Source organism: Lissotriton vulgaris, chromosome 2_1 (assembly GCF_964263255.1).
Source record: "Lissotriton vulgaris chromosome 2_1, aLisVul1.2, whole genome shotgun sequence".
Classification (NCBI taxonomy): Eukaryota; Metazoa; Chordata; class Amphibia; order Caudata; family Salamandridae; genus Lissotriton; species Lissotriton vulgaris.
Genome location: NC_141687.1, coordinates 763,699,835 through 763,723,523, shown reverse-complemented (window position 1 = coordinate 763,723,523; position 23,689 = coordinate 763,699,835). Strand labels below are relative to the sequence as shown.

The following is a 23,689-nucleotide window of genomic DNA, read 5'->3' as shown; positions in this document are numbered from 1 at the left end:
CTGCACCAACTCCCCAGGGTATCCCAACAGACACATCCCTGGAATGTCAGGGCACATCCCTGGTGGTTTAACACCTGGCAGTCTCTCTGAACGCCATGACGGACAAACTCAGCTGAAGAATCTTTGGTGGTCTTCCGCTGTTCCTGCTCTTGATTGTCAGGACTGCAATTTACATTTTTCCATTCTGCAATGGAGGTCTCATTTCGAGAACAACGGGAGCTAGCTCTACCACATGTGCTGCTGTGCCATGAGCGCATGGTGCATTGCTTTGGCACACCCTTGCTTTGAGAACTGAATGAGCATTGGTTCTTACCATTTCGGCCTGTGTGGCTTTACTGCGTATAGCCTGTGTTCCACTGTCTGCTGTGCACTTTCGTGTGTGCCTTAAATTTGTGCCTGGGATCGTAACTGGTTGAGCATTCGGACATAAATGTACTTTTGGACCCCTTAAAACCCCATATGTATAGCTGTCCACTGTGTATTCCGTTACTTCTAGCTGTATTCTGTGAGGCCTCCTGGGATCAGGGCTCTGGTTCGGCGGGACTACCCAGGGCTGTAGTTACTCCCCTGGCAGCTCCTGTGTAGGTTGGATGGGAACATATTTGCTCTATAAACCTGCTCTGAGGTGCCCCTCTGAGATCATCATATGTAGATGCTGGGTACAGAAATGTTTTGGCTAACTTTCTGAACACATAAACATTCTGCTATTCCAATTTGATGAGAACTTTAAAATTTGTCTTGTTTTAGCATCCTAAATTGTTTATAAATTTGTTTTTAATTTTGCGATATTCAAACGGTTTTCTTTTTGCTTTGGGCACCTAAATCGCATGATTACCTTTTTTTGTTGTTTTTAGTTTACCTTTAAAAAGACATTTTGAAATTTGTTTTTACATTGATATATGCTGATGCATTTGTAATCATAGCTGTTTATTTAGATAGCTTGGTAGTTGACTTATGTCTACAGAGTTATGTCATGTGTCCTGGTTAGGCCTAGAGGCAAACCTTGCCAAATACACAAGGTTTCTCTTAAGTTTCCTTCCCTCTCACACAATTACTTTTGATACACATTTGTGACCATGACAGTGAGAATTAGTTTCCATGAAACTATACTTGCTTACAAAATCAACTTCGCAAGAACACGCTCATGATGCCTTAAACTTCACATACAAGCTCTCTACATACAATGTGCAAATTTGTGATTGTTTGTTTTCATCCATGTGGCAACACAGCTATCTATAGTAAATAAACAATGGCAGCCTGACTAGAATCTCTGCCCAAGGCACGGATGCTTTCTGCTCTAAATAAACTCGCATTTCCGGGTTTAGGCGGAGGAGCACTTGCTCTCATTTGCGATGTTGCTACATGCTGAAACCTCAGCCCAGCTGTTGATTCATCGGCGAGCGATGTCCAACTTGTGACCAAGATGGAAACCCACATACTACCCCTTCAGGTAATAGGGTTAGATCATCTAATGGGGGATTTCTAGCAGAACACATACATACATACACCCTAGGCACCTAGGTTAGGTAACTCGCAGTAGCAGCATATGTATATATATATTTTTTATATGGCTGCGTTTATATTCCTTGCAAGATGGTGGAACTCTTCATTCGGTAAACTATTATTAATTACTCTCATATGCTTCTGTCTATTGATCAATGCCGCACATATATTCTATACAATAATCATGATGGTTCAATAAATATTGAAAACCCCCCACTGTTTATTCCTTGTATAATTCTCTGAGAGAAAGAGAGCACGAGTGACTGAGCGAAAAGGCTCTAGGTCTGTTACCACAATGCGTTGGAGAGCTCAGTGTTGTCATGTTCTGTGGTTTTCAAAACCCTTTGCTACCTATCTAGATTTAGGGGTACATATGGTAGCACTGTTGGCTTGCTGCTCTTTAGGGTGACATATCCTGGGGGGATGCACAGAATCCGTCTCGCACCATCCCTATCTTTATGTTGCCCAACAAATCCCCAGTTCCTATTTGGAAGTGGGAAATCAAACTACATTATGGCGGGATACCCAACCAACTCTCACACTTTATCAAATCTGACCCCTTTCCCGTGTAATGATATATCCACCCAGACACTTTTATTACCATTATTTAAAGTTTTTAAGTTGAAACAGTGCAGACACGCCCTGCTTTTTTTTGCAACAGCGACTTAGCCCCCTGATATGCTGCTCTGTGGCCTCCTTTATTTGACAGATTTCAAAACTAAGTGAAATACTATACGGCTGCTGTGTTTACGGAAGTTACTACAGTTGTAATAGTCTTTTTTATGTTGGGTGGGTCGATATTTGTGCTCTATTTACTTGATTCGAGTTTGTGCCTGTATCTCTCTGCACACAAGCGGGGCGAGGGGGTTTTATATGTCTGTAAACTGTATTTGTATTCTGCTTGTATTTATCAATCAGTTTTTATGCTACAGAAATGTAGTGAATAAAGATATTTGACTGACTGCCAATCTCTCCAAGCAGGCCCAGGTAAATGCCACATGTGGCAAATGCTTTGGTCTGCTCCGACTTCTGCGCAAGCACTTTCATTGGATTCTGGTGGATTTGTGAATAACTGTTGTCTAGGCAATAATTATGAGAAGGCTGGATTACTGCAATGCTCTATATCTAAGAATGGCAATTTTTTTTTGCTTACTCGTTTGCAGTCCAGTCAAAATGCAGCGGACTGACTCATTTGTAAACGTGCCCGAAATAGTTCGGCCTCCCTCTGTTTAAATTCACTTCATTGGTTGCCTGTACGCAAGAGGCCTACATTTAAGCTGCAATGCTATGTACATAAAGCATTATATGATTCTGGGCCTGCTATTCTGCATGACTGAGTGGCTTTTTATAAGCCCAAACATGCACTTCACTCTGCAAACTTCGCGCTAGCTAACGCAAAGCATATCAAAAAAGCCCGAATGGGTGACCACTCTTTTTCTCATTTAGCAGCTATTCATTGGAATCCATCCCTATTGATCTTCGCCTGACCTTTGAACATCTTAGCTTTCACATGAATTTGAAGACCTGGTTATATCCCTTATAACTGGTTGAGGCAAGGTGCAGTGGAGCTGCTGATTTAGCTCTTTGAAATCCCTCGGGGATGAGTGTTGCACTCTGTAAATAAATTGATATGTTTCCTCCTGCTCCCATCATCATGCCTCAGTGGGACCTTAATCTAGTCCTCACTTTTTTGATGAGCACTCCTGAGCTATTGCACAGCTCTCCTCTCAGGCTCAGTCATATCAATTCGGTCTTCTGTAAATAGCATCTGCCCGGAGGGTCAGTGAACTACAGGTTGTCTTCTAAGCCTCCATACTTGAACATTTACCCAGACAAGCAGGATCTACGAACTAGAGCTTCCTTCCTGCCAAAAGTACCTACTCTTTTTCATGTAGGCCAGTCCATCACCCTGCCTGCTTTTTAATCTTCGCTACATCCCTCTAAACAAGAGGAGCGACTTCACTGACTGGACCCAAAAAGAGTCTTGTTGTTCTATCTTGACTGCACAAGAGAGTTCCGGGTGGATAAACCAATTGTTCATGGGGTATGTCGGAGCAAAGAAGGCAAAGGCCATGCATAAGTGGACCATCTCCTAATGGATCGGACTCTACATTAAAATCTGCTACGCATTGGCCAAGAAGCAGCTCCGAGAGCTTACGTGCTCATCCACCAGAGCTTGCACTGCGACCACTGCGTTAGCACACAGAGTTCCGGTCCTGGACATGTGTCAGGCAGTAAAGCGGGCCTCTGCATACGTTCACAATATGCTACTGCCTAGACAGTTAGGTCTGTCCGGAGGGACACTTTGCCCATTCAGCCCTGTAGGACTTTTTGAAATGAAATTGTTTTGCAGACTCACCTAAAGGAAGGTATTGCTTGGGTATCTATTCTAAGGTAAGGAATCTGCGGTTAAAAGTCTCAATCAGATGAATAAATTACTTCAACTTCGGTAACCTCTTATCTGGTAGAGACTCTATCTAGCCACAGTTTCCTTGATGACCCTTCCTCCCTAGTCTGCAAACAGATTTCTAGGAACAGGGCTGTGCCCCTTTTAGGGCCCTAGTTTTCCACACAAATGGTTGGTGTTCTTCGTGGCTCTGCGCTCATGGCGTAGAAAGTCATGAAAAGAAACGGACATCAGCACGCTGCGGTGGTGCTTATCCACGCCGGATGTCACATCCGGCGTGGACGTCGCCACGTGGAGTTGATCTATGCCACCTACTGGCACACAGGAGTACTGCTCACAAAACATTTCCAGATCCAGTTTGATGCTGTGGGATAATGTGAAGGTAAGGAATCTGCAACTAGATACTCTCAACCAGATAAGGCTTTACCTAAAGTAAGTAAATCATCCTCATGGATTCTTCTAACTGCAAATTCATCTCATTAGAATACTCCCCAGTTGTCAAACTGAATCTGGAAACTTTTCTTAAGCATTGCTCTTGAGCGCCATAGGTGGCACCATGTGGCTTTGTATTGCTGTCCCTGAAAGTGATGGAGCTGGTCTCAAAATAAGCAAAACCCCTGCCTGAGGACATCAGTTCCTTTCTTTCCACAGTTTCTGACCATAGATCTGGAGCTCTGCTCCCAAATATGTTGATCTTCGATGATTTTTAAATCTAATTCAAGAGTGCTAGGAAGCAATGTCCCCAACTAAAAGGAATTTATTTGAGAGGCAAAAGAAAAGGTATGGGGCAGTTTTGATTATCAACCTTTTGAACATCCCACTAAGACCCAGATATTTGCCTGCTTTTAGCAGACCTTCAGGTTTGACTTGGATACTATACTCCTGCCCAACTAGGGTTACGGACATTAAGAGTACGATGAGTAGGAGGTGGATAATCTCCTTCCATCTTACAACACAATACACTAACTTCTTATTGGACTTAAAAAGCACAATGACATGGGAACATTTTCAGAGCGATACTTTCTTTATGTACTGGACTTCCTTCATAGGAAGTTTTAGTTCACATAGGTGGAATAATAAGTAGCAGACGTGTTAAAATTGACTTTGCCTACTTCAGAGGTTAAATCTAACATTTTGAGAAATCTTAAGAGGTTTTTTCCCTGCAGCATCAGACCCTCTACTACCTATCAACGTAACACTATTGCAGCTTGTTCTCTTTTCTTTGGGGAATTTTCTTCTATTGCACTCCTCACTAGAAAGCCTAGTGGTCCAATTTCTCTCTGCTAAGCTGATTCTGAGCGCTTTTTCTACGGCTCCTCTTGACTGAGAGTGTAGAAGGCAGGGTTCTATGAGGTAAAATGTATTTGCTTCATTCAGCTTTGCACTGTGAAGGCCATATGTCTTCTGGGCTGCTGTGTCAAGCCCTGTGTAAGCTCACAAAATAGTGTCTTATTGGTTTATCTGACCACATGTAAAAGCCAGTTTCGGTACAGATCGACAGCGGTTTAGATGCTACTAAACGGATTCAGAATTGCTGCTTCGATTCTTTGAACACCATGGTTTGATCCATGGACATTGGGGACATTGGCTTTTTATGTCACGGTGGACCAGTTAAACTCTTGGATGCGTTCCACTGGATTCTCAGAAGATGTCAAAGCAAGTACAAATTTTTCAGTGATGAGCGGCTGATTGATGAGAAGGCAGACTTCTCCCTGGAATGTTTCAAAAATAGCTGCGCCATTGTATACTCACTTAGTCTAGACTCCCTAGTGAAACCATTCCACCAGTAGTACAGAAAATGTTGATGCTACTTCAGGGCTTAACAGTTCCAAAAGCTCCAACCTTTGTAGCTGACCCAAGAGCCCCAACAAAGGCACCATTTCTTTTGGGGAAGGGGTGGATCTATAGGTCTGCCATCATTGACAGCAGCAGAAGTTCCAGTCTTCTGATGGCTGTGCTTCATGAAAATCTTTTTACCTGTCCTCTATGCTACCATCTTCCAGTGGTGATGGAGGAAAAAGGGGCTCTTGAAGTTTCCCACCAATCGGGAAACGGGCATGATATATTGTTGAGTCATTCACCTACACTTTCTGTACGTGGGATTGCCAACCTATATTTTGAATTCGCAAACCAGTTTCTAATGTATGAATTACTGATCATAGGCCACTTGAGTGAAAGTTGCAGATGGAGTCTTGCAGGTCTACTACTGCTCATAGCTGTTGTTCCTCCGCTATGCTGTTATTTATTGTACGGGTACTAATTTAAGCTATCACAGCTTATATTGTTTCATTTGCTAGGTTCTTATTCAAGATCATATTGTATCATCATAGTATGTTGTGCCTTAATGGGCGTCTAAATGTTTTGTATCTGGCAAAGAACAATATGGGTCGTTGCGGGCAATCAGGAGGTTAGTTCATCAAAGGTTGTATAAGTACTGACCTCAGAACTTTTGCCTGTGATTAGAGATTTGTCCTCATTTTGGGGAGACCATTTGCAGAACTGTATTAATTCTGTCTTTCCCTTGATACTTCAAAGTTGGCAGGGGGCTGCGGCTATGTTGGAATGGAGCCATTTCTTCTTAGGAAGATTCTGAAGTAGCTCTTGGCACAGGTTTCTGTCCCATGGTTCGGGTTGTTTTGTTGTACTGTTGAACAGATATTCTTGATTTTTTTTTTTTTTTTTAATCTTGCAAACCGATGAATTAGAGTTTTTCTGGTTTTGAAATTGCAGTTCTAGTGTAGTATCATCATTTCATATTGTCTGGCATCCCATGTTCTTTTTGCTAATGCTTTTGTGTGCACAGTCTGGACTGTGGCTGTAGACCAATTGGGTTCACTGCCCCCCACACCCTGTTCCTTCTTTTCTGTATCGTTTGGGGTGTTGGCAACCCTTTTGAATACCTTAATGTCTGCTTACACTATGCACCCCATATTTGTGAGGGGTTGCTGACAAGTGCATAGTAGCTACATTTTTGCTCTGGGGACTGGCACTGTAGTACATCTTTGGCCACTTCCAGAAGAATGCAGTTATAAGTAGGTTGGTGTAAGTCTTTGGTTTCAGTGTCTGGGTCATCAAAGGTATGGAGTAGGGGCTGGTTGATTGGTGTTGTTGACACATTTTCCCAGCCTGTGTCTGAACATAGATAGAGGCAATTTGCTTGATCTCTCAGTCGTATTGTATGCCTGCCTCCAGATAGGGTCTTTTCTGTACTTCTGATGGCTTCATTATGGTGCTTGTCTTACATTGTTTTGACACCGTTGACTGTGCAACCCTTTCTGTTCTGTTTGAGACCTTTTGGCAGAACTCTGCCCTTTTTTCAAGGACTTTGATCCTGACTACATAGTGTTTACCATTTTTCTGTTTCTCAGTTGGGAGGCACTCTGTAGTGCAAAGTATGTGCTTTTATTGCAGTGAGTCTAACTGCAGTGGCATACAGTTCTACTGCTTATAAATAAACTTTAAATATCTTTTTGAAATTCAGCCATTTTTCTTTTTTCAAATATCAGTTTAATCTCAAATACATAATCTCCATTTATGTCTGCCTATATTAACTCAAACAACAAATAGTTTCTAATGTAATAAGTTGGGCTGCATAGAGGAGAGCTACTTGCAGGTAACCAGAGAGCTAATAGTAGTTCACAAGCTGCTCACTGGAGAAGCCTGTTTAACACCCTTGTGATATTTACAGGGATTTCACCATATGTGAAACCATCCTTTTGGGAATTTAGCAAACCTGTTCGCCTTCTTCTTGTGTAAGGATTCACTGTTTTGGGACTGCTATACAGACTAGCGCAAACAGTGCTTTTAGTATTTGCATATACCAAGCCACTTTATTTAGGACTTCCTTTGTAAACGTCTCTGTGACCATATGTATTATATAATCGATCAAAACATAATCCAGGACAGTAGCCATGGAGGAAAAGTCACTATTGGGGGCCATTTTACATTGCATACCAGCTTTGTGATTGCCATCATCTCTCCACATACCGGCCCAAGCAAAGACAGGTTTTTTTTGTTGTTGCTCTATTTATGTTATGTATCTTGACATATGCATTACAATGACCAGATCTTCTTTTTTTTTTTGTTTGTTTAGTCATCATTCGCCATTAGATAAATCTAGAGTTAATTTGGTGTCCATTGTGGTCCCCCAACTGGTTGGCACCACCATGAGTGCTCTGGTTTAAATTGAAGCACTTCACACAGAGCTACTCGATTTCGATCTGTCCCACTCTACTAACTGGTTGACCATCGGAACTGACCCGAGCAGTAAAGTATTTCTATGTATAGGCTTAATCATTGGACATATTTCTCTTAATTTTTATAAATTATCCAGCCAAGTCTTACATGGTAACCAGAACTTTCTTTTTTTTGCGCTTATTTTTCTGTACTGCTGTGTCCGGTTTCATTACATATTTAACAGAATGTATCCATTCTAAAAAAGTAGGGGATAAAGATTTAATCCAGCATTTATATATTTCTCTCCGAGCTAATATGATAACATATAGACACAACTCGTTTTTATCTAATGTTAAGAACTCCTAATTTGAAAATAAACCAAAAATACCAAAGAAATGCTCACCTGTATATTAAAACCAAATATTTCTGTCATACCTCTAGTGACTGAGCCCCAAAAATGATTTAAGACTGGGCAACTTATAAACATGTGCTCATCTGCTTTATCCTGCTGGCATTTTGGACAACAGGGGGCTGCTCCCTTCGCAAACTTGGAGAGCTTGTAAGGAGACCAATACACTCTGTGAAGAGAGAAGAGATGGTTTCTTCTTAAATTGGCAGCTTGTCCTGTGGAGTATAGTAAATCATAAGATACTTGCCATTACGTTTCTTTGATGGATCCTGGCAAGCATTCTCCCCACAGTTGTGTTGGTAGGATAAAACCTTCACCTGCCAATTCAATCAGAAGCCAATAGAGATTTGCCACTTCTTTCTTCTTCCGTTGATTTTTTTCTTAGAGCTGCCTCTCAATCATTTGTATAGCCAACAGTAATGCCGATTGACTGGGGCCAACTTTTTATTTGTATATATTTAAATTCTGAAAGTTGATTGTTCGTTATTTCCTGGAGATCTTCCCAAGATAGTATACTACTTTCCGGAACAAGTTGGACCCACAAGTTGATCCCCACTGCTTTTAGTGGCGCCACTAATAGATCTTTAGTTCATTCAGAAGATCCTGGTGTATCCCATATAGGAGCCATTGCATGGTTATAGCTAATCTTTAGAGGTTTCCTAGTTTTATACCATGTGTTGGCTAAGTATTTTAAAATCTTTAGACTCACCTTCTTGAAAAAACGTGGATCTCCAAATTTATATAAAAAAGCTTGATCTCCTCCTTTTGTGTCTTGCAGCATTACCTTGAACATTTTTCCTATATCGGAGTTATTTGGTTCCCACATAAGCATTTTTCCTGCTTTTAATAAGAATACCCATGCATAATATGTTAAATCCGGCGTATATAAGCCTCCCTTGTTCTTTTTCCGCTGGAGCTTTTTGTACGAAATTCTAATTCCTTTAGAAGCCCTTATAAAAAAAATTTTTGCCTGAATTTTTTTCAGTTCAACTTCTTTAAATGCTAATGGTATGTTTTGAAAAAGAAACATAAGTTTTGGCAAAAGCATAATTTTTACCAGGTCAACTCTACCAATTAATGTCAAAGGTAAGTATGCCCAGTTTTTATAAAAATTCAGAAAGTTCTTTGTCAACTCTATGCAAATTTGTATAAACTAAATCGTTCATATTCTGAGTGATTCTGATACCCAAATACCTTATTTCTTTTTTAGAGAGTAATTAATAGGACACACATCAATATTCCAAGCCATGCATTCAGTTTTAGATTGATTTAGCTCGTATCCCGAGAAACTTCCAAACTGCTCAACTAGATTGTGAATACAGGGGATGGCCTTTGCTAAATCAGATGTAAATATCAGCGTATAAAGATACTTTTTTCCCAGTTTTTATACTTAAAAGGGAGTATATGCTCATGCCTTCTGATCCTCTCAGCAAGCGGTTCTATGTATAGGTTAAAAAGCAAAAGCGAAAGGGGGCATCCTTGCCTTGTCCCCCTTTGGGTTGATATTGGAGGAGAGAGGTTGCCATTTATCAGTATTCTTGCTGTTGGAGTATGATAAATTGAAGAAAACGCCCTGCAATTTTATTTGCCCAGATTATGTTTATTTAGGATAAAATTTAGATAGGCCCAATTAACCAAGTCAAACGCCTTTGTGGCGTCAAGCGTGATAATGGCCATTGGGGTTTTATATAGTGTTGCCAAATCTATAGCCCCAATTAAATTATATGTTAGATCTTGAATACATCTCCCTCTCACAAATCCCTTTTGGTCTTCATGTATTAGATCAGTTATGATACCATTCATTCTCTCTGCTGAAATCTTGGCAAAAATCTTATAGTCAAGATTTAGCAGAGAAATCGGCTTAAAGGAATCACATTGTCGGGCGACTTAGATGGTTTCAGTATCGGAGATACCGATGCTTCATCCCATGAGGGAGGCATTTTCCCTCCTTTTTCAAAAATATGGGAAAATAATGTAACCATTACAGGAATAAGAACCTCTCCTAATACTCTATACAATTCCTCCAGAAGACCATCTGGTCCTGCTGCCTTCCCTTTTTTCCCTGACTCTATTGCCGTTTTAATTTCTTTTTGGCTTATTGGACTATTGAGATTGTCGGATTTCTTATCAGTGATTTTTATTAAAAGGGTTGTGTTCGAACCATGCTTCTATCGCTTTAACCTGTGGTGTTAAATCTTCTTGATTGACATTATTAAAGTGATGTTGAAAAGCTTCTTCAATTTCTTGGGGGATTTTACATAGAGTTCCGGTAGTATAACTAACTACTTCTTTTATATTAGCTTTTGCTAGATAATGTTTAGTTTTCCAAGCTAAAAGCCTACCACAGCCTTCTCCATATTCAAAATTGGCCAGCTTACTTGCCTCCCATCTTTTTTTAAGTCTGGCATCTAACAGCTCAACCAGCTCTGATCTAAGCGATTGTAGGACCTCTACCTGGGGAATAGGTTTGTTCTCTAATTTCTGAATTTTGTGTTCAATATTTCATATTTCTGCCTTATATTTATTTTGTCTGGTGATCTGAATAGCTGTTATCATACCTCTTAAAAAGGCTTTATAGGCATCCCAAACTATTTCAATGGGTGCGCTTTCCAAATTAGTCTGAAAATAATTTTTTGTGTCGGTCATTAGACTAACAATTACATCCTGGTCTAACAAAATCACCCGATCTAATGTCCATCTTTTATTGATCAGATTGCTAGGAAGTTTCAAGTGTGACTGGTACATGACCTGATAGGTGACCCCCTAGATGTTTTTTATCTTTTACCCATTCTCTCAGTTCTATACTGAGTAAGAAAAAATCCAGTCTAGATTTATGATTGTACATTTTATTATGAAAAGTATACCCTCTCCTGGTACTCATTCTTTGCCTCCATATATCAATCCAACCAAGATGTTTCATCGTGTTTTTCAGTAACAATCTCATTCTACAATTCTGAGCTGATCTACTATTTGAAGATCTATCCAGAACAGGATCTAAAACTAAGTTGAAATCGCCTGCCAAGATCAAAGGATCCTGAAAGGGCAATAACTCTGCTATTAGTTCTTTTAAGGGAAGTAAGTCATCTAAATTAGGACCGTAATAACCAGCGACAGTAAATTTATATGTATGGAGCTTAATTTTAACTATAACCCATCTGCCCATGTTGTCAACTTTAAAACTTTCCACTGATAATGCTGGGATTTTTTTATGATTATGGCTACCCCCTTAGTTGTTGTGAGGTGCATATTACTTCATGGATCCATCTCTTATTCTTGCATAAATTCTTCATTTCATGTTCTGTAAGGTGAGTTTCTTGGAAAATAAAAATTAGCTCTGCGTCGTCCTTAACATATTGAAATATTCTTTGCATTCTATGTTTTACCCTAAGTCCATTTAGGTTCCAGGACATCACTCTCAAATATATTGCTGGGTCAGTTATGGCCATCATCGTTGTTCCTTGTGCAACAGTGAGACATCATGTAAAAAATATTATTGCGAATTGGACTATATTTAAACAAAACATTTTTACCCTATGCTCCCCACCCAGTGCCCTATCCCTGTCCCCCCTTCACCCTTCCAAGTACTCCCCTGGAGAACCCAAACTCCTCCTTTTATGGCCCTACTCTGGCCTATGAGACCTCCCTCTTATGATTGAAACAATAAAGTAATCAGATATAATGTTCTCTGCGATTTAATTTATTAGTCAGTCTGTGCTTCATATAAGTAGCTATTTTTTTTTAGACTAGACGGATTACAAAGCCAATGTTCCACTTCTTTGTTTTGAAATAGACTGCAAAAGGCCTCAGCTTCCTCAATTCTCCTAAAAACATTCATTTTATTGTTAAACATCACTTTTAGTGTTGCGGGGAATTTAAGCTGAGCTGTCGCACCTTATTGTTTAAAAGGATCTATTAATTTCCCCAGCTCCCACTGTTTCGATGCTGTGATAGAGGAGACATCGGACCGGATTTGAAAAGAAAATCCTTCCGCATAAATTTTTCTTTTAATGCCTTATTCAATATCTCATCTTTTAAATTGTAAGTCAGTAAGTGGATCAAGATTTTCCTAGGCGTGTGTTTTTTTGGGACTAAGTCTAAACTGGTCCCTGTGCACCCTCCGAATACCTGCAGCTAAAGCTTGCTCCGAGCAGTCAACTTTAGTTGCTTCTTTGATCAGTTTGACCACAAAGTCTTTTATATTGCCTCCTTCTGCTCCCTCTGGGACTTTACGTAACCTCAGGTTGTACAATGACCATTTCTGAAGGCATTAGTGAATGTGCCCAAAGTGGCATGGTAGTGTCCTACGCAATAACACCTTGAACCCTCTGCTGCAAACATGTTTGACAAGTCTGTCTTAATGTTGTTATTCAACTTGCCTGCTATCTTCAGCAATTGCAGGGTTTCTCCTTTGTTGGACCTTTTATGGCTGTTCTTTTTGATGGTGTGCCCGAGAAGAATAATTCCAATACACACATGTTGGTCTCTTTACATCCTATATCAATAAATCTGTTGGTGTGAGTTGTGCTTGATTTTATGCAGAGGTTTGTACAGTAGTGGTTCATCCATTAGTGCAGAGGAGCGTCACCACATCCCCCCGCTGCCAGTGCAGCAAACATGAAAAAATAAAATGGTAATAACGAGATATTATTATCATTCTATTTTTCAGTGCAGCTATCTTGAACCGAGTGCCATGGTGGGGCGGGGTTACTTATGCTGATAGGCAGCAGGGAGTAGTGGGGGGTTGGTGCTCCAGTTTATATTGATATGTCGCTGTGGCTGGCTGTCTTGCGATGGCCAGCCTGACATGCGCATTCTAAACCTCTCCAACCGGAGCAGTCTTAGACGCCCAGTGCCTGAGAAAGTGTTGAGCCAGCCTGCTCCAACAGTCCTGGTGCTTCTCTCATGCTGGGTAGTATTCTGAGCAGCATCAGAGCAGTGTCCGGATTGGTTAGAGTAGTGGCTCTGAGACTCCTGTCTGCCTTCCAGCCTAGGACTGCAGGACCGAACAGGAGCACAAGGTACTGGTTTTTAAGTTTTAATGAAAACTGCTTTTATACCCCCTTACAGACAGTGTGAGAAGCTTGCACTTCCTTGGCTTCAGCCTCAACCCCAGAGCTCTCAATTGTGGCCCATTATAGATACTGTTTATAACGGACCACGATTGAGAGCTTTGAGAGTTTCTCACAGTGCCTGTAAGTGGGTTAAAATACTGTTTTAAAATGGAAGCACCCAGTACTGGTTTCGTAATATGTTCTGAAAAAGAAATGAAAATATCGATTATCAACGAGCTGTAAGATTCATTGGTTTACCTTGGCAATATGAGTGTGTCATCATTGTTAAAACTCACTTTGAGTTTACTCTGTAGGAAAAAAAGTTGGATTTTCTGATTTATATTCTTTTTCATTGCTTTACCAGGCTTTGATACCTTTTGCCTGTGGTTTACAATGAGTAAAAGTCTTTGAGAAAATACAAGCGAAACGAGAAATGGCAAAACAAACACATTTAACTTGTGATGTGTGAAGAGCCCTGTGTATAGTTACCTGGCTGGGAGTGCTATATAGGCTTTCCGGTGGACTCCTTCTTTGGGATATAACCAAGACTAGATGCAATCTATCAAGATGATTTAGTCTGCTTCATTTGACTGCCATTGGATATTAACATTACCCATATGGAGCTTATGCGGCTGATTTTGCCCTTTAAATAATGAGCCTTGAAAAAGCCTCAGGCTAATGAGCCATGGGGGGGCCGAAACGTGTGTTGGCTGTTTTTGCATTTGTTACCCTGTGGACCACCTATGGATCAATGGAAATACTACTGTAAATAAAAATAACAACTGAAAGAACAAGGAAAGGAACTCCTGTTGTTTTATTTAAATGGGAGGACACACTTAACTCTTCTTCTAAAACCTATATGGGCTTCGAGCCTCCTTGGTAAACTTCTTCCAGCACTGGATTAACTGCTGCTACTGTTGGCACATCTGTGCTAGCTATACGTGCACTAAGGCACTACTTTGCATATTGCCTAAGCCATAATGTTAAGCTGGTTCACTAAATGCCATGGGCCTGAATGGATAACATGAACATTCAAAACTGTTAATGTTGTTAGTAGCCAGATGCAGAGAACGTTATCTACTGCTGTGGCTTTTCACCATCCGTTCAACCTTCAAGTGTATTTTTAAATGCAGGTTATATTTGCTATTTGTTAATGCAATAGACATATTCTCCATCTTCATCTTAAAGTAAAAACTGTTTTTTATCTTCTTCAGAATAGCTTTAGTCCTACTCAAGCATTTGGATCATTACCGACCTGTTGATTTGGCAAGGATTACGCAGTCGTTAGTGGTGTTGCACTGTCAAAACCCAGAGCTGTACACTCGACTAAGGAGCTCATTAATCAGGTAAACCATATTTAAATCATTAAGCTGTGTTCTGTTTAATTTCAGGTCTAACTGAATATAGGTTCAGCCAGTAGATACACTAGAACCCTAGGACTCTGCAGCTCTTACATATTTCTGGTTCTCCATTCCATCACTGCTCAGAGAGTGCCTGGCGAGAGGGCTAGTCTGCTTATTCATCTCCAACAGATCTTTAGTATTGGTGGATAAGAAAGATGTATTGAAGCATACAAAAAGAGATGGATGGAACGCTTGAATTACTCTCAACCACTGGCAATTACTCGAGGCTGCATCCCAGTCCATTGTTATTTTGCCCACTATGCACCCCAGTTTGGACCCAGCTATATGGAATTCAGTCCAGCCGGAACTTCCAGGCCAGGTTCCCTTTGAACTGGAACACAAGCAACCCAGGACTGCTTTCACCCTTGTTATGAGCTCATAAGCTGGGTATTGCTTTGTTCCAGTGACTGTGTGCACGGCACCCACGTCTGAGCATATCTGTCCTACTTAGGGCAACATAATAAAGTATGCAGAAAGTGAGGGACTGAATACTGTAATTCATCTCAGCTACTGGTAGTTACTGGGGCTGCATCACAGCCCATTGTTATTTTACACACTGTGTCACCTCAGTTTGGGCCCAACTATATGCTAATCCATCTTGAACCTTTTCATGGTTGGCAGATCTGACTAGACGGTTCCCATGTGGAGCAGGATCACCTGGGTCTAAACCAGGGGTATCCAACCTTTTATGTAGTGAGAGCTACTTCTGTTCAGTGAAAATCATTGTGAGCTACTAAACCCCAAGCAACTCGCGCATTTTTCCGAGAGACCTCCCACACCCAGTTTCATTGACTTTAAACCTAATTTCTTCAGAGCAATTCTGTGGTTTGAACACAATACTTAAGAGTTCTCTCTTAGAGGATTGTTTTTGTGCAAGAAGGTGCCTCTTTATGCGCAAAAACAATTCAGTCTGCAATGCAGGTACCCTTGCATCACAGCATGCGGTTCCTGTGTTGGCACTGGGCAGCAGTTTGTGTGCCAGTGCAGGGAAAGGAATGCGTCATATGTTAGTTTACTATCTCATCTGCACAGAAAATAGGAAATGCAATTAAGGCTAGCTGCACATTTGCTCGCGGCACATTCTGTCAACGAACCTGCCACATTTAAATGTAAAAACTTAAATGTAAAAAGCCTGTTTCATAGCTTTTCACTTCTTGTCCTTTCTGTTTTTGTTACCAGCATGCTTCAGTACTTGCTTTTACCATTTATGTTTGCATCCAACTCATCTATACTTTACTGTCCTCAAAAGATGTCACGCCGATTGGCCCCACCATCCTTCAAATCAGTAACTAAAAGACAAGCACTTCCTGACACTGACAATTCTCGTCCTCTGATGTTCCCAATCGGTATGTAGCTCATTTGCTGCAGGGAGAGCCGAGCTGATCCAGCCACCACCTCCCTGTCAGTGTGTGGTACAAGACACTCCGAGCAGCTCAACTCAAATACTTGACTTGTAGGACCTATCTGCTCTGCTCTAATCTGAATTCACCCCGCATCTGAGAGGAAAGGGCGGGCAAACTGTGTTAGTCGCTCCAACCCTAAATAGAGTTTACTTCAGTGTTGCCAAAGCTGACTGTGAGATGTCACTCCTACCCCCTCCCCACACATGCTCCCTTATCTGTTAACAGTTAACTTTTGTAATTCACTTACATTTTTTGGTGTGTTAATTGTAACCCAGGACTAAATTTTACTCCAAGCTGGTATACTTATTATTAGCTGTTTTATCGAATTTAGCAACACCATTAATTTCTCCTGGCCTAACATGTCCGTTTGAAAGCAATCCTTTCTACAATGTGCATTGTAAATCAGGCCTGTTCTATGAAGGAAGGGTTGATGGCCGAGGGGGGTCAGTAAAGTGAAGGCAGTTCATTAAGAAGATATTTTACTAGTTCAAGCCTAGTAAAGTTTAGCTGGATGCATTTCTACCAAGGCCGTCTTTGTCAAAAGATATAACCATGATTGGAGTAAGGGTGACTTATAAGTCCCACATCATCATAAGAGAAAATATACTACATACATTTACTGGTGTACTTCAGGCAAAATACCATACTTTCTTTATGAGCACAATATTAGTATATCTATATCTATATATATATATATATATATATATATATATATATTTATATATATATATACACACACACACACACACACACGCACACCCACACACACACACACACACACACACACACACACACACACGGTAAAATCAAATTAAACCTAGAGAAAGGTTACAATTAGATATGTGAACAACAGACTTAACACCCAGCATGAGAGATACCGAAGGAACTACTGCATAACGGCACCCAGCTACAAAGTCACACAAATCAGATAGCACATGCCTCATTTCATTGGGCTGTTGACTAAAATACACAAAGTGCCAGATAGCCATCTCATTACAAATCCACCATTAGGTGCAGTCTGCTATAACATACAGAGTGGAAATCGATAATGCGCACGTCATTAGCCAGTGCTTCTGACTACTTCGCACCAGCATGCTCGCAGAATAAACACTTATCACTCCAATGTTCATAATGGGGAATACAATCGCCCAGTGGCAATGAAGTGAAGGGAATGAATAATATGTACATACAGTTGACAAGTGGCACAGAAAAACAAACATATAGTGACATAGATTCACCTTTAGCTGTTAAGGGTGCATCACAGGTTTTTTTCTTCTCTCATCCTGTTAACAGTTTACACTACAGCCAGGCTCACGAGATAACGATAACCGGAGTAGTGGGCTAAATAACTACTATCCCCTGGGAGATGGAGGGGAGGGGAAGCCGGGGGAAATGGCAGAATGAGAAGCAGAAAGCACGGAAAATGGGGCCTTCACAGATCAACAGCTTTTTGGGAAAAAAAGTTGTGCTTTTTGCATACAGTCCACTGTAATTATAATTAAGAGTTCAGAAATGTTCTGGGTGTGCTCGCATGCCGGCTTACCTGCTGCTCTGGCGAAGGCTGTATGCTGAAAAGGGCAGATGGCACGGGTCCCAGCAGTTCTATACTGCTTGCGAGACCGGTAAACAGCTGCTCTGCTCAGCACTAGCACCCTCCGCACTCGTGACTCTAACTATGATCGCGGTGCCCATGAGGGAAAGCAGGGGGTCCATAGACGCCTGGTCACGAGGTACAGGAAGGAGAGGCACGTCATCCTCGTCAGCACGGCCCGCCCCGCCCCAGCTACGCTCAGAGCCAATCAGAGCAGCTGGTTTGGAGAGGGCGGGCAACAGAGCCTGCAAACAGCCTGAAAAATTCAAATAACACTAAAGGGCTACTAAATTCTGCCGCAAGCATCACGAGCTACTCACAGGGTCTCGGCGAGCTACCGGTAGCTCGCGATCGACCGGTTGGAGACCGGGGGTCTAAACTGAGGTTCTGTTATGTTATGTTATGTTATGATGGTGATTTATATAGCGCACGGCTACTCGGCGAAATACGATGCATTGAGTTACGGCCATGAGCGTTTGCCAGTGGCTGAGATTAATTCAAGCATTCCATCCATCACCTTGTTGTTGCAGTTTACATCCTAGTGTTACAGGTCTGTCCAGACGTGAATCCTGTGCTCATTGTGCAACTGGAATCAGCTGATGAGCCCTTATTGGGGCAAAACCGGGCATGGGGTGCTTGTTTTGTTTCAGGGAGGACCTGGCCTGGCAGTTCAGGGCGGACTGCTCCCATGAGAGGCAGGGTCAAGACTGATTAGCATATGGCTTTGTCCATACTGAGGCGGCATGGTCCGCATAAAACTATAGATTGGGGTGTGGCTCAACTGATTGCCAGTAGCTGAGATGAATTCAAGCATTCGATTCATAACCTTGTTGGGAATGAGAGATTAGCAGTCCCGTAAAATTAAGAGTAAATGCATTTTCTTCATTTGAATATTAAATGCAAAAAAGCCTGATGATGCTTCTTTATGTAGCGTTTAAGCTGGACATGTAGATCATTTCATGTTTTTGATTTTTATTGTCTGTCTCCTTTGTTTCCTCTGCTGCACATTCCTTTGTTTCTGTTGCAGCAGGGTTTTTCAAAGTGTGTGAATATTCACATACATTACACACATTTCTATTCACAGTCCTCAGTAAAGTAGATAAACTGATGGTGTTTCTTTTCTGTTATTAAAATCCTATCTTTTTGACAATTGCTGCACAAAACTGGAAGATGTTGCAGGTGTTTACTTGCCTGTGCCTCACTCATTGGAGGTGGGTAAAATCCCTCCCAGGTCGTATGATGTGTGTCCAGGGGCAGAGCTTGTGTCCTTCAAGGGTTACAAACCTGAATTCCCAGGATATCTGTGGCAGCAAAGATCTTTCACCACTTCCCATTTAGGGTAATTCTTCGCATCAGAAGGGAGGACTCATACCAGTGGCCAAGCCTGGAAGTAAGGGATGTTGGAGAGTGAGAGAAAGAGAGTGCAATGGTTCTGGTGTACATTGGAGTTCCTGTGAAAAGTATGGCCGGAGGATGTTCTGAGTGGCACTCCTCAAGTTCCAGTGTCAGGGCGCATTCCTAGAGTCAGGATAGGCATTCTAACAATAATTACTATAAGGAATTACAGTCCACCTGAAGGGTCCTTGAGCACAGACCCCTGTGCTGAATCCTGAGCATGTATCCTTTACCTTCTGCCTGAATGATTGCAAAATATTTATCTTCCCTTAATGTTTTGTTACTTCACACAACTAGTGTTTTTCTTTTAGCCAATGCTTTCTTGTTCAAACTCAAATTGTTAGGGTGTCCTTGAAGAACAAGCATTGGCATAGCCAATAGGTCTCACCTATGCAGGAGCTATTGGCTTTGCCAGTATGTTTTAGCAGTGTTGTTCACTAGAGTGGCTGCTGTTCAGCATGGCTAAATGTTTGCATTGTGAAGGAGAGTGGCATGGAGTCGAGTATTGTAGAGTGAAGTGTAATGGAGTGGCGAATACTAGTTAAGTGGCGTGGTGAAGTGTCATGGAGTAGCGTACAGTGTTGTGGAGTATCGTGGCAGGAGTAGAGTGTCGTAGAGTGGAAGGGTGTAGATTTGAGTGGTGTACAGTGGAGCAGTGTGTCAGTGTTGAGTAAAGTGTCATGAAGTGGTGTAGAGTGGAGTGGCATAGAGTGTGTTGCGTAGAGTGTTTTAGAGTAGTGTGGCATACAGCGGAGTAGATTGTCAAAGATTGGAATGCCATAGAGTGGAATGGAGTAGTGTGTCAGAATAGCGGGAAGTAAAGTGGCATGGAGTGGCATAAAGGGATTTGTGTAGAGCATCGTGGAATAGTGTCCTAGAATGGCATAGAGTGGAGTAGAGTGTTGTGAAGTGGTGTAGAGTGTCAGTGGAGCAGATTTCAATCAAGTAGATCATCATAGAGTGGAGTATCGTGGAGTGTCGTAGATTTGAGTGTAGTAAAGTGGCCTAGAGTGTAGTGACATAAAGCAAGGGGGGCTCCTCCATTTGATCGGAGGAGCGTTGCCCCACTGGTTAAAATGGCCTAATGCCCCAGGTTTGATAAATAAAATGATAATAAAGTTGATGTATAATGCTGCAGGGTATAATGCAGAGGCATTGAGTAGTGGCGTAGAGCGCACTGGCGTAGAGTGGGGTCGAGTAAAGTGGTGCAGAGTGGCCCAGAGTGGAAAAGAGTGACGTAAAGTGCAGTCGCATAGAGTGCAGTTGAGTGGCATAGAGTAGTGGTGCAGAGTGCATTGGCAAGGAGTGCAGTGGCGAAGAGTGCAGTGGTCCATTGTAGAGTGGGATAGAGTGCACTGGCATAGAGGAGTGGTGTAGAGTACAGAGGCATTGAGTGAAATGGCATAGAGTGCAGTGATGTGCAGTAGATTACAGTGGTATAGGGTTCAGTGGGGCAGAGTTGAGTGCAATGTGGAGTGGAGTGGCGCAGCACAGATGGGAGGGTGGCAGAGTAGAGTGGTGTGGAATGTTGCAGAGTACAGTACAATGGACTGGGGCAATGCGTAGTGACGTAGTGTGGAGCAGTGCAGAGTAGAGTGGTGTGGGTTAACATGGATTATGCATAGTATGGCAGCGCACTGCCATTACAGACTGCCAGTACAAGATCAAACATTTCAATAAAATTTATTTAAATATGAAATTACATTTAATTTACACACGCATACAGTTTTACTGATAAACGTGGACAGCGCACATTGTACTTTAATCATACAGTAAAATGGTTAAAACATTGACAGAATTTGGGGTTCCAGCGTTATTTACCAGCCTCTTCCATTTATTGAAAGATCTGACACCAGCTGTTACACTTTTGTTTAGTCTGAGCAGGTTTCTATTAGCTGTAGGTATGACCCAAAAATGGCTAGGTCTACCGTTCTAGTACAAATTTATACCGTATAACTGTTGCGAGTTTGATTTTGTTTTTATGTATACATTCTCATGATGATACTCTTGTAAAGATGTAAAAACACCTGGTGCTACCTATTTAAGAGCAGTTGTAGGTATTTTCATAAATCCAAACAGCTTAAAAAAATATATATATATTTGAATTAACTGCATTAGTAGGCTTGTGATCTTTGTTGTGTGAAGTGCTGCTTCTTGGGGAGGATATAATCTACTTCTATTTTGTTGTATATTTAAATCAATTTTATTGAAATGTTTGATCTTGTACGAGTTTACCGTACTGTGGAAAGGTTATGTAAAGCTAGTCCTGTGGACTATGTGTTTTATCTTTAAGATCATTGTATTTTTAAGCACCTTTTGTTTTAATCTGTGTTTTGCTTGATGGTCTGTGACCGAAATTAAGAACTATACCACTGTACAGCGCACACACGATATTATGTGGAAATGTCATCACCCAATGTATTGATATGATAATCAGCGCAGTTGGGGCGGGGCTAAGCACGCAATGGTGACGGACGTTCCAGGGTAGAGCTCCGGTCCGAGCTCCCCTTCTCCAGGCCATTTCTCTGTTTCCTTAACCCGCTGCCAGCTACAAACTGAGGCGCAGTGCCACAAGCTGCGGACCGCCGCCCTGCCAAATTTGGGGCTGATTGGAGACTTCGGACCACACTACGGTCTCCCGAGGTGATGCGGCCGGGCACCTAGCGGCCGGATCGGCAGACGTGTCTGGGCGAGGCCGGGGCTTGTGCCTGTGGACTGGGCCCTGCGCCGCGGCCTGGTGTGCAAAGCGATCGCGGCTGTCCTGGGGCGCTGAGCCCAGCCGTGACGCTCTCTACTGTGGCCCATGAGTGCACAGGCATTGACTCTCTCACCTGGCAGCCATCCATCCCGGACACCCTTAAGCACCGAAATACTTGAGACTCGGGCGAGGTGCTCGCCTGACGCCAGGGGCAGCGGTCGCGCTGCCGGCATACACATCCACGAGAGGCCGGGGTTTGAACCTGCCGGCTAGGCCCAGAGAACAGGCCTAACAGACGAGGTGCATACTTCTGACTAGACACGCCACACTTCATGGGGGTGGCCGCTGCGGTGACCCAGAGCTGTGCTGGACCTGGACCCTGTACTGGACGCCCCCCCCCCCTCTGGTAATCCTACGTTTCACCAGAGCTGAGCCCCATGCACGAGGCCCCGACCCGGGGCAAGCGCCACCGGCTGCCGTGGAGCAAAGCCGCTGGCTGGTGCGCATTGCAGTGGGGAGCGGATGTGGCACTGTCCGAGTGGGCTTTAAGTGGTGAAACCATCGATGGAACGCCCCGTGGCCACCGGACTTTGGCCCACTGATTGCGTATTCGTCGGCACGGCTAGAACCCATTGAACAGAACCGAATGACTCCCTGGCTGACTCTGGGTGCGGGCGCGGCGGCCCCCCATTCCTAATTCTTAGTTGGATGGGGATGTGAAGCTGAGGGGAGATGCGACCGCTGGTTCAGGTGAGGCACATCCCCATGTAATTTCCCTACGCCCATACATCTCTCCGCTTGCGTTACCTCAACTCCCCACCTGAGCCCTATAGACCACTGGACATTGTTGTCACGGGTGCAAGCCGTACGCCCACCACGCTGCTCATGTCTGGGGGTACTAGGGCACGGACTGGCACTGGAGGCGCGCAATTAAGGGGGAAGATGGAAAAGTCCACGAAACCTCAGGATGCCAACCAGATGGCAGCCAAACTCGACACCATTCTGGCTGCCATGATAAGGTTGGAGGATTCTGTCTAACTCACACGCACCTCTCTGGAGACAAAGATAGACAGTGTTGCGATCGACCTCGCCCACCTATGAGCTGACCATAAAAAACTGGCGGAACGCACCACGACCTTGGAGGGCACCATGTCAGACCTTGAACCCCGGGCCACCCAGACCAATAAGCAGGTGCAAGACCTCCTTAATCGGGTCGAATTCTTGGAGGACCGTGCAGAGGATGCGGAAGGACGGGCACGGAGAAATAATGTGAGAATCGTGGGTGTGCCGGAGCGGTGGGAAGGGAAGGAACCCGCGACGCATATGGAGGACTGGCTGAAGGCCCTATTGCCCGAGGGCGCTCTATCGCCTCATTTTGTTGTGGAACGAGCACACCGCGTGCCGACGAGGCAGCTTCCCACGGGGTCTAATCCTAGACCGCTGCTCCTTCGAATTTTGAATTATCGTGACAGCGATTCCATCTTGCGCAAAACGAGGAAACTCCAAGATGTCCGAATAGACAAAGCCAAGATTATGTTCTTCCCTGACTATACAATCCAAGTCCAGCGCCAGAGGCATTCCTTCCTTGCCGTGAAACAACGCCTGCGCCAGCTAGACCTCAAATATTCCCTCCTATTCCCCGCCAGGTTGAGA

At 42.9% G+C, this 23,689-nt stretch overlaps 1 protein-coding gene across 1 annotated transcript in view; it reads left to right on the top strand.

Moving 5' to 3' along the window:
• The window catches only part of FASTKD1 (FAST kinase domains 1), a 272,895-nt gene that overhangs the window by 117,786 nt on the left and 131,420 nt on the right, over window positions 1–23,689 (top strand). Inside the window, exon 7 of the mRNA XM_086956076.1 lies at window positions 14,761–14,892. Within this exon, the coding sequence (XP_086812202.1) occupies window positions 14,761–14,892 (132 nt within the window). The remainder of the gene's footprint in view (window positions 1–14,760; window positions 14,893–23,689) is intronic.